Genomic DNA, 17,590 nt, shown 5'->3' with positions numbered 1-17,590 from the left:
CAAGAAACTTTGAAGAAGCAGTTGGCGTTAAATGTGGTGTCCCACGAGAATCAGTGCTAGGGCAACTGCTTTTTTAAACGTGTTTAACTGAAAGTGATAACTGTACAATTTTAAAAGCTTTTTGGCCAAAATAATGAGAGCATTGTTCTTACTGGTTAGTTTTCATTAAATAATTGTAAAGGACTATATTTATTTCTGTGTGAAGAGTTTCACAACAAACCAAAATAAATGTTACATTTGAATTTCAAGAATCACTGCTATAGAATGACTGTCACTTAAGAGTCCCATGCCATACTGATGTCACAGCATATTATATAGCATGTTAAGTTGTACACTTTTATTTATTTCAGTATAAACTGGTAAATCTACTTTTAGCTAATTGGTGCCTTCCAGATATTCGTTATGACAGTATGACATTTTCCTTAGCTCGTTGCTCTACTTTACTTGTATTGTGTTATTTATTAATTTATTGTTCATATGTTGTTAATCAGTAGTGCACACATAAACCTCATTTTTAGGACTTAAAAATGCTGAAATATTCACATGACATACACTGAAATGCACACATTGCATACTGAGATATTGTCATATACACTGTGTATGCTGTCATACACATGACCATGGGGAACTTTTTCTTGGTTTGTGCTGGACAAATACTGGGAAGGGAAAGAGAATGACACTGGCACTAATGTCTGTTTTCATAGAACTGAGGAGGTGAAATCATCAGTGTTCACTATCAGACCAACTTCTAAGGAGAATGGAGCATCACACCTCACTGAATTTCTTTTTTCTTTTTCATATGTTTCTCCAAACCTTTGTTTAGCATGTTGGTGCTATCTTTCCAATGAAACGATAAAATTAAACCAGGCATCTTCTGTTACACTAACCCTCGTTTTTTGTTTCTGCTCTTCATTTCACAATGCATACATTTAATTGTAAACTTTTAAGGAATTAACTGTAAGTCTAGGTTTTGCCAGTGAAGCTGCAGCTAAGAAATTACCTAAGGTGTGAACTTGTGGGTGCTGTGCTATACGTATTTTCAGAGCAGAGTTTCAGTGCGTACAGTATGTACTGCTAATAGCTTATGTCGTCAACAGCACCTTGTAAGTGTTTTTCCTTATTTTTTTTAGAAAAGTGAACTTGTTTTGCTGTTATTTACAACTGTTTATTTGTATTGTGTTACTTATTTACTGTTAACTAGCAGTGACACCTATCTAAGATGTGTTGAAATCAACGAAGACCTCAGCCTTTTGCAGTGTACCATCTATTGGAATGTATTTAGTAATACATGCAGTAATAAAATGCATTACTACAAATGTTTGAGATGCAAATCTGTTGGAATGACAAACTAAATGCTTATGTCTGTGGTATACAGTTTGCCATTTACTATGAGATTCCTAAACAAAGTGTTAATGTTTCTGATGCGCCGTCTGTTGGAATGACAGCAATACAGCAACTGGACAGACACAGAGATAGACAGACACCCAGACACTTATGGTTTAATTAAGGTGAATTATTTGTTAATCAGAAGAGCACACATGCAAGTGCTTTCAGAAAGTATTATTTCACATTTTTTATGCTGCAACCTTAAGCTAAAATCATTAAAAAAAAAAATTTCCCTCATCAAACAACACTCTACACCCGAAAATGACAAAGCGAAAGCAGGTTTTTAATAATTTTTGCAAAAAAAAAAACTGACATCACATTGACACAAGTATTCAGATGATTTATTATGATACTTGAAATTTCGCTAAGGTTTGAACTGATATTTACTGAGATTTTTCTACACCTTTTTTGGAGCTCACCTGTGGTCAGTCCAATTTATTGGAAAATTATATCAGAGCAAATTCCAACATATGGGGTACCACAAACATTTTGCAGTAATAAAATGCATTACTACAAATGTTTCTGATGCAAATATGTTGGAAAGACAAACTAAAAAACCACGCCATGAGGTTGAAGGAATTGCCTGTACTGTTGAGACAGTATTGCATTTGGCAGCACTGATAGTACCCAAGAGTGCATTGGCCTCCATAATTCTTAAATGGAGTAAGCTTTGAACAACCACAACTTTTCCTAAAACTGTCTGCCCAATCAAACTGAGCAATCCATAAGAGAAGGGTTTGGTAAGAGGGATGACCAAGGACCCTAATGGTCATTCTGGTTGAGCTCCAAAAAACCTATGTGGAGATGGGAGAAACTTCGAGAAGAACAACCATTCATTAGTCTGAATTTAATAGCACAGCTGCTAGATGACACATAAAAGCCGACATTTCACTGTTTGGCATCCACTCTAAGCATCATGTCTGAAAGAAACCAGGGACTGCTCATTACCTGTGTAATATCATGCCAATGATGAAGCATGGGGGTGACAGTATCATGCTGTGGGGTTGTTTTTTTGCACCAGGACTGGTAGAGTAGGCAGGGTTAAGGGAAAACTGAATAGAGATATCCCTAATGAAAACTTGCTGCAGAGCACTTTGGACCTCAGACTAGGCTGAATGTTCACCGTCCAACAGGACAGTGACACCAAGTATAAAGAAAAGATCCTACAGGAGTGGCTTACAGTGGCCCAGGTAGAGCCTGGAATTGAACCCAATTGAACATCTCTAGAAAGTCTTAAACAGAGCTGTCCACTGAAAGTCTCAATCTAACCTGAGAGAGTTTAAGAGCATCTGCAAAGAGGAATGACAGAAAATCCCAAAATCCAGGAGGACAAAGATTTTCCTGTCATATCCAAGAAGACTCTATGCAATAATCACTGCTAAAGCTGCTTCATAAAGGGTCTGAAAACTTGTGTTAGTGTGATATTACAGTTTTTTATTTTTATTGAAATTGCAACAATTTCTAAAATCCTGTTTTCACATTGTCATTCTGAGGTATTGAGCATTGCTTGATGAAGGAAAAAATTAATTTTTAATGATTTTAGCACAAGGCTTCAACACAGCAAAATGTGCAAAAAGTAAAGGGGTCTGAATACTGTCTGAAGGCACAGTAAACCTCATTTTCATGAAGTGACTTTTAGGACTTCATTCATTTGTAACAGTACAAGCATTTTATATTGTAACATTTACACTATATACAGTATGCTGAAAGGCAGATAATGTGTACTGAGACTTTGTGGTATGCACTGTATATGCATACATTTATGAACTTTTAACGAATGTAAATTGCATAATTTTTTAGGTGTTGAAAATGAATTTGAGTGTACTGTGCTCTGATTTTTCAGAGCAAAGTTTCAGTGTATATGTGCTACTAATTTATCTTTATATCCCAATCTTTTTTTTAATGACACTGTGTTCATTATGCTGTGTGCTGTGTGTTTCTGAAGATATTTTTGCTCTAAGATGTGCCTCCCGATTGTTTATTGCTTTCTAGTTAACCTGTATTTTTGTCATTCTTAAATTTTTTGTTATTACATGTTTCTTATTTTAATTTACTTTATTTTTTTAATGTATTAACTTTGTTTCTTTGTAATAACATAAAATGGATATGATGCATTTTTGCCAAAAAGCATAGGATTTTTAGCATTATGTTTACTCCCAGAAAAACAAGCCAAAAATATTGCATTCTTTTCAACAAGAAAAAATGTTATTATGTGTAACATGTAAATGCCAAAACATTAACATAAATACAGTAGGAAAGGTATGTCTAGGGTCCACTTGCAGAGGTACTACTGGGGAGTGAAAACTTCAACTCCCACCAGTCCCTACAATGGCTCTGATTGGTCATCTGCTGAAGGGCTGCTGGGGACTAGGAGGCTGGCGCAAGATTTAAAAGGAAGCCAGTTATTCAGAGGAAAAGACATTTTTTGTTGTTTAGTGTCTGGTAGTTACCTGTCTGTTTGCCTTAACATTTCCTACCTTCTGATTATTGTTTTTGTCCTGGATCATCTCCTGTTCGGTGTATGGACTGTCTGGTGTTTTCCTGCTGCATGAGGACTGTGATAGGATTGGTTGTCGACCTTCAAACAAAGGAGCACTCCTGATCCCATCACTCGCCATCATCAGGAAATACTGGCAGGCCTGATCTTTACATTCACATACAGCAAGCTGATCTCTGGACTATCCATCTCCATCATTTCATTACATCAGTTGCCGTTTTTAATGGACTTCATTGTGTGTGGTTTTTGTTAGCTATTTGTTATTGCTGAATTTGTGTTTATTGTATAATCACCAAAGGGAATTGGGGTGGGATCGTTATAGTTTGTGTAGTTACATTTCGTTTATTATTGTTTAATGCATTCTTCACTTCCTGTTTTATTGCTATTTCCTTTTTGTCTCTTTTTGTGTGTGAGTCGGGCCAAGGCTGGGTGTGTTCCTGGGATCCCCGACAAAAAAATAAATAAATAACCGTCAAAGGCGGTGTGAATCTTAGCTGGGTTTTTAAGTCCACTATACACTGCTGTACATGTGATATGTGATGAAACAGTCACCAAAGCACTGCCTGATGTTTGCACACTTTTCTTACAGTACTTTTTCAGTTGCTTGTGTGTTAAAAGGTATAATGTAAGTGCCTAGTCTGCACAATCATTGTGGCTTATTGTGTTATTGTAGGTTACCTCAGCACAAGGTTTTGTGACTTTCAAACTTTCCCTTACACAAAGATGGATGGTTGGTACAATGTGAATAGGGCTAACACTTTTCTTGTCCTTCCACTTAATCACAACCATTTTGTCTTTTTGTCACACAGCAACTTGAACCTTCATGTGACTGAATTCACAAGGCATATCACAATGTTTCGTTTGTACAGTACCATATGCATCAGTTTCACTGTCCATGTCAACATCTGATGAATAATTCACATTGTCATCACTGTCACTTGAAATAAATTAATGGTTCAGTTTCAGTTTGCTCTAAAACTCCCACTACAGCTTTTAATTTATACACTATTATTTTTTTTTGTTTGAAGGCTTCATCCCATTTATGAATATAGACAAATTACCATAGATTGGCTGAAAATGTAAAAATATTCATGATTAATTTATCCACAACATGACAGCTGAATACTGTCCTCAATGTTACACGGGCTAAACGCTGTATATTTCATCAAAATAGGTTACAAACAGGCTACCCCAAGAACCACTCGGGGTTAACCATTATCATGCAGAATTCCAGGACCGAGAGGCACTTGTAAATGGAATGATAAAATAAAGCTTAAATAAACTTGTAGAACTTCCAAAGACATAACTGTTAGGTTAATTAACAATTGTAAATTGGCACTGCAAGAGTACAAATGTTGGAGGGTGTGTGACGAGGCCCACGACTGACTCGTTCTTTGTTGAGCATTGGTTCCTGCCTTGTGCTAATGATCAGCACTTACAACCCTGAACTAGATTAGGTAGGACTGAGAACATAATATGCATTCAATGTTAAGTGCATTCAAATCTTTTAATTAATATCCAATATATGATATATTTTAATGAAATATAATAAAAAATCATTCATTTACATTTACATAATTATTACCTTAAGTCATTATAAATGTAATATGTATTCCATGATCTCATATTAAATACATTTTTTCCACAAGTAATATCTTTAAGGTGCAGTTATTAGCACTGCTACCTCATGCCTCCAGGGACTTGGGCTCAATTCTCAACTCAGTCCATGTCTGCATCGGGTTTCTCCAGGCACTCTGGTCTCCACACACACACCAAAGACAAGCACATTAGAGTTTCTGGTATCTCTACACTTGCAACACTTTGTGAGAGACAATTTGTGTGTGACTGGCTTCCCATGCAGCAGTGGCACTTGTCTTGTGTCTGATGCTGCTTGAATTGGACTTGGTACTCCATGACCGGAAAATGATCTAAGTGGTTAAGAAAATGTATGGCCAAATACTTCCTATGTAAATAGAGGTGTCAATCATATTACCTTTAATAAAATGTGACCTACTCAACAGAGCACTTACAAATAAAATATTATATATTGTTAAATTTGTCAGAGTTTACCCATTACCGCTGTATCTGCATAGCTTTTCTTCAGTTTTTCTCCAATACAACCTTCTGATTTGTTTGTTAGGTAAACTGGTGATTCCAGCTTAGTCCTTTAGATGTGTGAGCATGACCAGAGCCTGAGAGGGACAGATGCCATACCTATACTGAAAGGAAAGGGACAAAGGCCCCAGGACTTTGATCTGGATGAAGTGGTTTGCACGCTTGGTCAATATTTATTTAGTTCAGGCTACTTTTGATATTTACAAATGTTATTATCTTATGAAATACATGAAGCTGGATGATCAACACAGCATTTCAACTAATTAAAAGTGAGGTACATGAATTTCCATAAAACGAGGAGTTACCCTTTGATTAACGCCTACTAATGTGTAAATGCAGCCCACAATAATTTGAGGGATTTAGTTGAAGAGGTGGGCCTGCAGCCTCTGCTTAGTTTAAATCTGACAGGTATTGTTGGCTGAAACACGTGACACAAATGATTAAAGAACTGAAATCCATTCAGCATGACGAGCCCGCCTGCTCAAGACACAGTGACATGTACTTAAGGAGCTGCACTGAGTCCCAGGAGTGCAATTAAAAGGGAAAAAGGAGAATGTCAGAAAACTATGTAAGGAGAAGAGATGAGTCCAAGTTCTGCAAAAACAACAAGAGACCCTTGATAAAGGTTGATAAAGCATTACAGTGTCAGCTGCACAGAGCTTTTGCAATTTTCTCTGTATGTGCTTCTTACTTTTTTCCTTTCCATTGTTAGTTGTGTTCATTATGTTTGCTTTATGAAATAGCTGAATTCAAAGCAGGAGCCAGCACTGGACAGGGTGTTAGTTTAGTATCTATTATATATGAAATGACTTTGGTTATGAAATGTAAAAATAAAAAGACTCACTCTGTCTGAAGCTTGAAGTGCTCCAATATCACATTAACAAGGTAGAGCTACTGTGTGGACATGGGATTAGAGAAGAAAATGGAATAACAGCAGGAAAAACTTAATAAACACATTTAAACTCAATAAAGCAGGTGTCCAACACCAAAATGAAGGGCAAAGTCCTAAAGGTAACAGGAATCCAACATTAAGTACATAATATTGCAAGAATTATTACTTCTGGTCTAAAACAATGACTAAAGATGCAAATTCCCAGTCCTTGTGCCATTTCTATGCTGCTTATGAAAGTGATTTGCTTTTGCTGCTGGGAATCAAATCACCAAGCAGCTGCTGTGAATCAAATCTCCTTCAGGTGCTCAGCCCAAACTCATTGTACGCTAAATGACTAATGTCTGGATGTTATTAATGATGCAGATCTCACACATGTGCACAGGCCGACTCAATCAACTGTATCATTGCATATTTGTTTTAGTAGCAGAAAGCACGGAGATCAAAGCCGCATGAACTCCAATCTAGTGCCCCGTTTAACAGGAATGGCTGCAGTAAATTACTTGAGACTTTGCTTTGTTTACTGCTGTTTGGTCTCATGACATGGCACATTGTACACAAGCTTTAATTCCTCTTGCCCTCCAAAGTCATTATCCAGCACTGCAATTTCGTGAGCAGTAAGTGAAAGTTAATCTTCACAGCAGAAGCTAATGGATTTAGATTTTCCCGAACAGAATGGTTATTTTCCCTCTTGCAATTACTGCTAGTAAGCAGTGCTTGTTATCTACTGAACTCCTTAATTATTCCACAGAAGGTAATGAAAATTAAAATAAAAAAAGTATAAAAGTATATTCCTAAACGCTTTCATACTGATATAATTTTTCTTATAGTTTCTATATCCCTATATCCACCTAGAGTGACACACGATACAGAGTGTGTAATGCACACTTGTTTCTGATGAGGCATTACATTTTCTTTGCAAATTCCCTCACTTTCAACATACAATAGTTGCAATCATTTTAAAATAAGACATAAATAACAGAAATTACCAATAATTGTTACAAACAATTTACATAACAGATACTCACCATTCCACACAAATGGTATCATAGGAATTCAATCTTTTCTAGTGAACACTTGCTTGAAGAGTTCTGATTATCTTACTGTCACAACTTTTCAAGAAAATAGAGTCAGTGTTTTGGTGAAGGCTTTAAGAATATCTTTTTGGACACCAGAGTTTAAAAACAAGAGATGATCCCACAGAGTTCTTGCATATCTAGATAATTCTTGACATTTTTAAGTCTTCTGTTCTGTACTTTGGGTGGTAAGCAATTATGCCTCCTGGCATCAGGGCTTGATTCTCTCTATGCTTAGTTTCGTACATACTCCCCATAATTGTGGAGATTTTCTTCACTACTACTTTTTTCCCAGCATCCAAAACATCAAATTTAGATTAATCAACTCTAAGTCAGCCTGAGTGTGAATATGTGTATGAATGTGCTCTGAGATGAACTGATGCCCTGTTCAATTTTTTTACTTGCAACCAGAAAAGGGTCCAGCTCTCCACATCCCTGTAACAGGCAAGTCAGGTTTGTAAAATGGATATATATGAAATATGTATCTGTCTCTACCTACTGAACTTGCTAAATCCAATTTTAGGGAGCTGAAGCTGGTACTGGAAGCATCGTGCACACTTTACAGACTAATTGAAACAAGGCATACTGTATATACATACTTCAATATTAAAATAACCATAATATGTTCACTTAAGTACTCTTGCACAGGAATTTGATCAGGGCATTGTGACATCCGCATGTCTGCAGCCAGCTGGTATCATCTCTCAAGGGTCATGAAAAGAGGATGAACTAATGCAATGAGAACTCAAAGCAGCACAGGCTGGTGAAAAAGTACATACAGTAGTGCTTTTATTCAAACAAACAATCCAAACAGTGTTCAAAGCAAAATAAAGTATGGTGCAGTTCCTCTTCATTAAATAAATAATACACAAAAACAGAGTGCATGTGGAGGTTAAAATCAGTCTTTAATAAACAGCTAAAAGTAAAGGGTTCAAACAGTCAAGATTGGCCATTTAAAAAAAAAAACCATGAGCCTCAGTACTCCTTCCATATCCACGTCTCCACAGCTCATTCACCGCAAGCACAGTCATCTTTTAACAGCTTGTGCCTCACCGTCATCTCTCGGTGTCCATGGCCAGCTCACAAGCCCTGCTTCCTTCTCCCATATCGTCGATGAGACCTCAAGGAATGGGTGGTTGACCTTGCTCCATTTCATAGCTCATTGCTCTGCATGGGGCCTCTTCCCAACCGTCATGCCTCCTCTCTTCATCTCTTTGAATCTTTGTCCATTCCTTTTGCTTCTATTTTGCTCATCGTCCAGGCTCCACTTATACATTGTAGGGACAGGTACTCCACCTAATGACCCACAGAAAGCCAATGGAGAATAGCTGAGCTCATCACACCAGCATGTAACAAGCAATTAGCCTGCCTTCTCATTGAACATCCTGTAGTGGCCTCACTTCACAGCAGAGCACTCCCACACCCTTAAGTCTGAGCTGAGCTGTGCCATTTTTAGTAAAAATGGCAGACCATCATGGACTCCATAATGCGCTGGCATCATGGACAATGCCTCCCTATCTGCTACTCATCCTCCTTGGGGCAGCAGTAGCTGGGCGAAAGCAGTTGTCCTTTAGCACAGCAATAAAAAAGGCTAGACTTATTTGAATCCAGTGGAATCAATATGATCCCCACCACTGCTATCAAATAGTTGGGGGAGTATCACCTTGAGCAAATTCCTGAGCATTGATAATAAGCAAGGCCAACATAGTAAAAACTTTTCTACAAACACGGTGTGTTTTAAATACATACCCCACTAAACTAACCCAAATGACTGAGCAATGATTTTCAGTGGTAACCATACAGAATTTCAGCATTGTCAATGTCTGAGTGGGTAGCACTACTGCAGAGCTGCAGGTACTTCTGTTCACCAAGTTTTTTTGTTTTTTTTATTCTTGGTACTTACTAACCTTTTGTTTCAAACATAGAATTCTGGAGCTATGATGCAGCAACTGTAACCACTAATTCACTGTTGTAACTATTTTAGTGTTCAATTATAAAAAATATATATATACCAGTAACGGCACACTGCACAATAACGTGCAGTGAATACACTTGACTTGAGCATTCATAGTTTTCATAATCTTTCTCTGTACGTTTAGCATTCATTTGCTCAGAGGTTGATGCGCTTGCTGCTTCCTGAGCAGCTCTTCTTTTCTTCACCCTAGCGGCCTGCTTCTTCTCTTCTTTTGTCTGCATCTTTTCACGTTAAAACTGACTAAGTCAGTGTTTGTGGTGCCATTACTTAGTACATTTTCCTTAATTTTTCACTTACGCTGGCACTTAAGTCTTCAATCTGCCTCAAGAATGATTTAAGATATGAAGAGGTAGGGGAAGTGACAGCGAAGGTGGTAGGGATGAGAATGGGGCCTATGCGCATGCGCCGCACAGGCACCCTGCTAGTCGCTGCTGAGAGTTGATTCTACAATAAAATAAAATAAAAATAACAAGAGGATAACCTTGGAGGTCAATCATCACCCCAAAAGTGGGCAGTAGATGTAACATAATATATGTGTACCAAATTTCAGGTCAATAGTTCAAACGGTTTGCGAGTTACAGGTGATTTAAAATCCTGGACAGACGGTAGCATATTCCTAGCCACGGTAGCGTATTATAATAAAAAGAAATTTATATATATATATATATATATATATATAGTGACGGATGGCTGGGGCCCATGCCTGGCCAGGACAACTCTTCACCACAGGGGGTGATATTGGGCTTCCCACCCTTGTCCCCCTGGCAGATGTGGTGAAAGGGCGTCCCGGCCAGGCATGGGCCCCGGCTATCTGTCACAGGATATATATATATAGGGTTTTGGAAGTCTATACTCACAGCACATAGAGCACAGGCGAAGCCCTCCCTGAGTAGTAGACTACACTCACATATACATCCACACTCACTGCAGGACAAGTTTGAGCCACTAACCAGCAGAACAAATGTGACAAAGGACTCAAACGTCCTACAGAAGACCCATTCTGACTTGAGAAGAAAGTACAAATCCACACAGACAATGGAAGGGTATAAACCCACAGCTCCAGAATGGACATCAAAATTCCCAGTGTCATTCTTCACTTTATTTGTTAATACTGAAATAAACAACTTCCCATAATTTTGCAAGTCTCACCTACATGAAACTAATTATCTAACTAAACTGAGATTTCTAAAGACTAAGAGAGAGGTCTTAGCTTTTATTCATAAGGATATAACACAAAAGAGATTGTTAGGACAAGGGACATTCAAATTAGGATACATCTTCTGACAGCAAAAAATAAATTAGGATACATCTTCTGAAGGCAAAGTGTAATTTGCATTGCCAATTTTTTGATATGTAAAATTAACTAAGAGCAGCACAGCTGAAAGGGACAAGACCCTTCCAATTAAACCAAATACATGTATTATATACTGAGCTTTCAGAACGAACATTAAGGAACACAACATAAACATTTAACCATCTACTTGCTTGATGTCACTGAAAATGAAATTAGTAAATAAATTGCAAATAACATTTGTCCTGTTTTTATCTTCCTTAAAAAATCATTATACTTTCAACTGGAACTCAAACTGAAGCTGACCTCCAATGATAAGGCTACAACTACACATAAAATGTAGGCAAATGGCATATTTAAAGGATTATAGTTTGAGCAGATGCAATATAATCTTGTAACACACATCACTAAGCTGTTGAAGCTCTGAAATATTTTATGTCAGAAAGCCCAAAGCATGATCTGGCAATATTAATATCCACGCAATCTGTGAACACAATCATCAAGTCATGGATCATAATGGCAATAAAAAGGCTAAATGTTGCAGATATAATGTAAATGTTCTTATTTTATTTGTCTGTATATCTAAAATTTGTTCTGAAACTTTCCAATCATTGTCATGATTTGGAGTATTTTAAAAAAAATTTACATTTCTCCAGGTGTACTCCATATATTTCCATTCTGCTTCTGTTTTTTTGGGAGTTTTGGAAAATGCATAATCCATTTCTCTAATTCTTTTATAATTTTTGGATAATTTTTAGTACTTAAAAATAATTTGTGCTTTGACTTTCTACAGTTATGTTTTTCTTATAGGCACTGCAGTGTTGAGTAGAATTTGTGTATTGTTGCCATCCCAGATGTGACCATCTGACGAATGAAAATCATGGCATATGATGTCATCGACAATATGGTATAAAGTTTAGTGTAACATGTCTTGGCTGTCCAATACTTCAGATTTTCTCAACAAAAATGTTTGAGGTGGTAATTACAGTACAAATGATATACAGATGTAATCCCATTATAATGAAATTCAAGGAACCATAAAAATATTTCATTACAACAGAAATTTCGTTATAACAAATATAGGGAAAGCACCTTTACTATTGTGACCGGAGTCGCCAACAATTCACCATCTCTAATGACAGTGGCGAAGGGACAGCTCCATAGCTGTTCTGCTGTGTCTGGTAAGCAGTTAACCAAAGGCAAAGTAACTGGTTGTCCTCTGAAAGGATGTTTTTTACTGTGCAACGTGCTTGTCACACAATGTTTAGAATATTTAACACCAGGCTTTGACCTGTTCTTCCTCACACTCTCCCAGGGCCTCATGCATAACGTTGTGCATACAATTCGCACTATAACATGACGTGAGCACAAAAGCCGAAATGTGTTTACGCACAGAAAAATCCAGATGCAGGAATCTGTGCGTACGCAAGCTTCCAAGTTCTTCCACTACATAAATCCCGATCGGCGTGAAAAGTAACATGTACACGCCTGCTGTCCCGCCCCATCTCCTCCCAGAATTACGCCTCTTTGATTATGCAAAGCAATATAAATAGCTCTTAAGCTCAGCATTCTGTGAAAAGGCAATGGCAAAAGTATAAGGAAAAATAGAAGAATTTCAGTGAATACCAAATGGAGGCAAAGAAAAACGTACTACTTGTTGGTTTAAACAGTTATATAAGCAACAAAAGGAAGTTGATCGAGTGACATAGCGTGTCAGAGAAACTCGAAAGCTCAAGTTCACAAAGTCGCACAGTGCCCGAAATAAAAAAGAAGTTGTCACATATCAAAGTTGGCGTGAAAAGGCGACTCGTAGCCCACCGTCTGAGTGACATATGAAAGCGTGATTAGGGTACAGTGAAAACAAAAAGGCACACAGTGTGAAAAAAGCACGAAATGTCAAATTTAATCTTGAAATTTTCACTTTAATCACGTAGTTTATTTTGTCATTAAAGTAGAACATCATAAACTTCATCTTAAAATCATTTAATTTACTAGTTTCTCAAATCCTATCGTAACTAAAGTAGCACGTTAAATGCTTTGTTGTGTATTTGATCTTATATGTGCTCTATGTGCCTGAATCTCTACGTGCATTTCCTCTGACAAGACACAGAATCCATTGCATTCGTAATATTACAGCTCTCTGAATAATTAAAATACTAAGAAGTATACGTGATATCATTGTCATGATGATATGAGTTAAAGCATGTTATTAAACAATGGAACACGGTGGTGCAGTGATTGTTCATGTCTTACGCAAGATGCTTGCTGCGCCATGTGCGACCTTCGATGAAATGCTTTATTACAGAAGTACTGTCTTTTTCAAATGTACTAACCTCCAATTCCTGTCCTTATTTTTCTTTCTCCAAATACCCCACACAATCAGCTCTGTAATAGACGTTAAGCCATCTGTAAGCTTAGAACGCTGATTCTTCGTAATGTTCAATTATTCTATCCATCTATCCTTCCAGTGTCGCGCCAGCCACAGCATGAATACAGCGCAAGGCAGGAACAAACCGTGAATAAAGCTCAAGCTCGCTAGCGCTACGGCACCGTGTAGTTAAACTTAAAGTTTTATCTGTATAATATAATAAACATATTTTGCTGCATTTCATCTTAAAAATGATATCGTCATCATATGTAAATACACACTTTATAAAGTGCCTCAGGTTGTGCAATATTATAACTGTATCATAAGTACAATTACCTCACGGTAACTTGCAAGTACAAACAGTTCTACAAGGAGCACTTGATGAACTGATTGAGTGTGTGTATAGTTCTTGCGATGAAACTGTTTGTGAACCGCGAGGTCCGAACAGGAAAGGCTGTGAAGCATTGGTCGGATGAGAGCAGTTCAAATAGCGAATGCCTGAGGCAGCGAGTGCTTGATGCTGTATACCGATAATTCTCTTTCCAATCGCTGTAGATCTGTGATTCACACTCAGATACAGTGATATAAATACTCCAAGTGGTGCAGTGAGAGTAATATGGAAAAAGATGATCCGCTGTGGCAACCCCTAATGGGAGCAGCTGACAGAAGAAGAAGAAGGTGCAGTGAGAGTAACAACGCTAAAGCAGTTATGGTATTTAGAATAGTTTGACCATTCTGTGGACCATTATATTGTTACAGGTTAATTACAATCAGATGCATTAAACTTATAAACAATATGAGGTTAATTTCAGTGTATTTATAAAGCCGCGTCAGGGATGTGGATCTAAAAAAGAAAGGGTAATCACACAGGAACAGCAGCACTGCTTTGACGCTGGGTGCCGCCAGTCTGCAAAACCAAGCAGAGAACTTGTGTACGACAGGGTATGAGCTACCGTGGAAATGTGCGTGGCTTTATGCCAAGTTAAGGTTTTATACATCGCGATTTGAACGTGGAAACGTTCTTACGCAACATTTCTGTGCGTACACACCGTTTATACATGAGGCCCCAGGTCACCCACAGCGGTGATTCCGAACCACTAGTGTTCTTCTAATCTGAAGATGGGAGCTAAAGCAGGACGATTGCCTGTTTCACTGTCCCTATCTTGACACTGTCTCGAGACTGTACCTGCCTTCTCTATACAGTGATCCCTCGCTATATCGCGCTTCGCCTTTCGCGGCTTCACTCTATCGCGGATTTTATATGTAAGCATATTTAAATATATATCGCAGATTTTTTGCTGGTTCGTGGATTTCTGCGGACAATGGGTCTTTTAATTTCTGGTACATGCTTCCTCAGTTGGTTTGCCCAGTTGATTTCATACAAGGGACGCTATTGGCAGATGGCTGAGAAGAAACCCAACTTACTTTTCTCTTTCTCTCTCTTGCGCTTTCTCTCATCCTGACGTAGGGGGTGTGAGCAGGGGGGCTGTTCGCACACCTAGACGATACGGACGCTCGTCTAAAAATGCTGAAAGATTATTTTGCTACCTTCTGTGCAGCTGCTTAGTGAAGCGACATGCTGCACAGTGCTTCGCATACTTAAAAGCTCGAAGGGCACGTATTGATTTTTGCATGTTTGTTTTTCTCTGTCTCTCTCTATCTCTCTCTCTCTCTCTCTCTGCTCCTGACGGAGGGGGTGTGAGCTGCCGCCTTCAACAGCTTTGTGCCACGGTGCTTCGCATACTTAAAAGCTAAACAGCCCTATTGATTTGTTTGTTTTCTATGTCTTTATGACAGTCTCTGCTCCTGACACACACTCCTTTGAAGAGGAAGATATGTTTGCATTCTTTTAATTGTGAGACAGAACTGTCATCTCTGTCTTGTCATGGAGCACAGTTTAAACTTTTGAAAAAGAGACAAATGTTTGTTTGCAGTGTTTGAATAACGTTCCTGTCTCTCTACAACCTCCTGTGTTTCTGCGCAAATCTGTGACCCAAGCATGACAATATAAAAATAACCATATAAACATATGGTTTCTACTTCGCGGATTTTCTTATTTCGCGGGTGGCTCTGGAACGCAACCCCCGCGATGGAGGAGGGATTACTGTACAGTAATAAAGTACCTGTATTTTCCTTGGAAACCTTGACTGACCTTCCAGTCTCTCGTACAACTCTGTGATCCAAGCTTGACAATACCTGTATAAAAAAAACAGTGCTTCTTAAAGTGCAAAAAATATTTTATTTGAAAATGGGATGTTAGATGTAACTTTTCTTTATTTAGAAATACAGGTATGAATACAGAATAGTACGGTATCCGCACATGATACAACTATCCATGCAGGCACTCAATGAAGCAATGACTATTAGTATGATGTCATGCCTACACTCTCACCAAGACTGCCCGAAACCAGAAATTGCACCACGGACTGTCACTTTCTTTTGGTCTAACAAAAAAGAGACAGTCTGTTGCAGGGTTCCCAAGCCTCTCCAAAACATTTAGTCATGGGAATAAGTATTTTTTGCATTCTATTATTATCTTCGGTGTCCATTTTTGGTAGAAAAAATTTTGTTATACTGAAATTTACATTTCGTTAAAATTAAATCCGTTAAACATGATGTTGTATGAAGGTTTGTCCGGGCCTATAAATTCTGAAAATTCTGAATTCTGAAAAGTTCGTTACTACAATATTTCCTACAATGGGCTTTGACCTTTATTGGTTTAGAAACATTGATGTTTCTTCTCTGTTTTCATTTTAGGCTGGTGTTTTAGGGTTTGATAGCTTTGGTTATTTTTTGACTTTAGTAATGATCTTTTGCATGGTTTTTGATTCTGAAATTTTTCTCGTCCATCAAGCCCCTTGCCCATTTTTCTGTTAGGCACATCATGTACCTCAGTGAAATATTTATATTTTGATATGGTGCAACACCATTTTGAAATGTTTAAGGGCATTGCCATGTTGTTGCCATCACTATTTCATGTTATTTATGGTTGTCATGGTGGTTACTGGTAACGTGACACAGAAGTCAACTATAAAAGAAGGCAGTATGCTTTAGCTTGCATCCATCTGTTTGGGTTAATGTTGAGCACAAACTGATTTCACTACTTTCTTTTACCTGCCTTTATTGTATATTGGACTCTTTTCCTAATGTTTCATAGCCCTGATTTTAGATAATCATTTTGGTTCTAGTAGTACAACATTTTGGCCTTTAGCTAACAAACCTCTGCCTGTCTTTGACTGCTTATTTGGGGAAGCCTCCTTTAATGACCTCCAATATTTCATTTAATTTTCATTTATATTTTTAAAACAATATACAAAAGTTGGGAGTATGTGGTGACATAAATTTAATGCCTGCCCATAGTAAAGGATATTTCAGGACTCTGCACTGACCCTCAATAAATGAAGAGTTATACCCTATAGTCCTTCAGGTTGTGCTGACATGGGGTCTGTCCTATACAGGAGTAGTTTTTATTTCACAAAAAGTTGTGTCTTCTGTTTCATTTCATTATTTGCTCTGAAAGTGATCTCTTAGTTCAATGCATGAACCACAATTACAACATTCATCTCCCCATCCTTTAAAAATACCAATTTCAGACAATATCACCTAGACAGGCACTCTTAAGCAACTGGCTGACCCAGAATAACAGCTCAGCAAAAGTCCACATAAATAAAGGATCTTTTTAAAGGGTATACTAGAACAGTATAACATATGATCGAAAACATAACAGATATGCCCATTGTGGGTTCATCTGTACAGTACTGTCCTGACTAGCACTCAGGCTCACCTGTACCCATTCCCACAGGACATTTTCTCCCTCTGATCTTCATCCTTCTTTCCTGCTCTCTAGATCACTGTTCCTCTTTGTCACATAAGCTCCTACCTCTGCTCCACTCCAAGCTTGCAGCCTCTATAAAGACCTAACATGGGTGTACTTCCAGTGTCATAGTGAGCTGAGGGAGGCACATCCAGGTCAACTGGATCCTCATGAAAATG

General features: G+C 37.9%; 1 protein-coding gene across 2 annotated transcripts in view; it reads right to left on the bottom strand.

The window, feature by feature from the left end:
- Positions 1–17,590, bottom strand: part of LOC114653473 (cadherin-10-like) — a 161,896-nt gene that overhangs the window by 127,394 nt on the left and 16,912 nt on the right. The window contains exon 1 of one of the 2 annotated variants that reach the window (XM_051929362.1): positions 17,382–17,581. The exons of the other annotated variant lie outside the window; for it this stretch is intronic. Within the exon in view, the coding sequence (XP_051785322.1) occupies positions 17,382–17,404 (23 nt within the window). The 5' untranslated portion in view covers positions 17,405–17,581. Of the gene's footprint in view, positions 1–17,381; positions 17,582–17,590 lie in introns of those variants that run through there. 2 annotated transcript variants of the gene reach the window in all.

This window comes from Erpetoichthys calabaricus, chromosome 6 (assembly GCF_900747795.2).
Source record: "Erpetoichthys calabaricus chromosome 6, fErpCal1.3, whole genome shotgun sequence".
Taxonomy (NCBI): domain Eukaryota; kingdom Metazoa; phylum Chordata; class Cladistia; order Polypteriformes; family Polypteridae; genus Erpetoichthys; species Erpetoichthys calabaricus.
The sequence above is the reverse complement of the archived record's forward strand: the minus strand, read 5'-3'. Positions and strand labels throughout refer to the sequence as shown.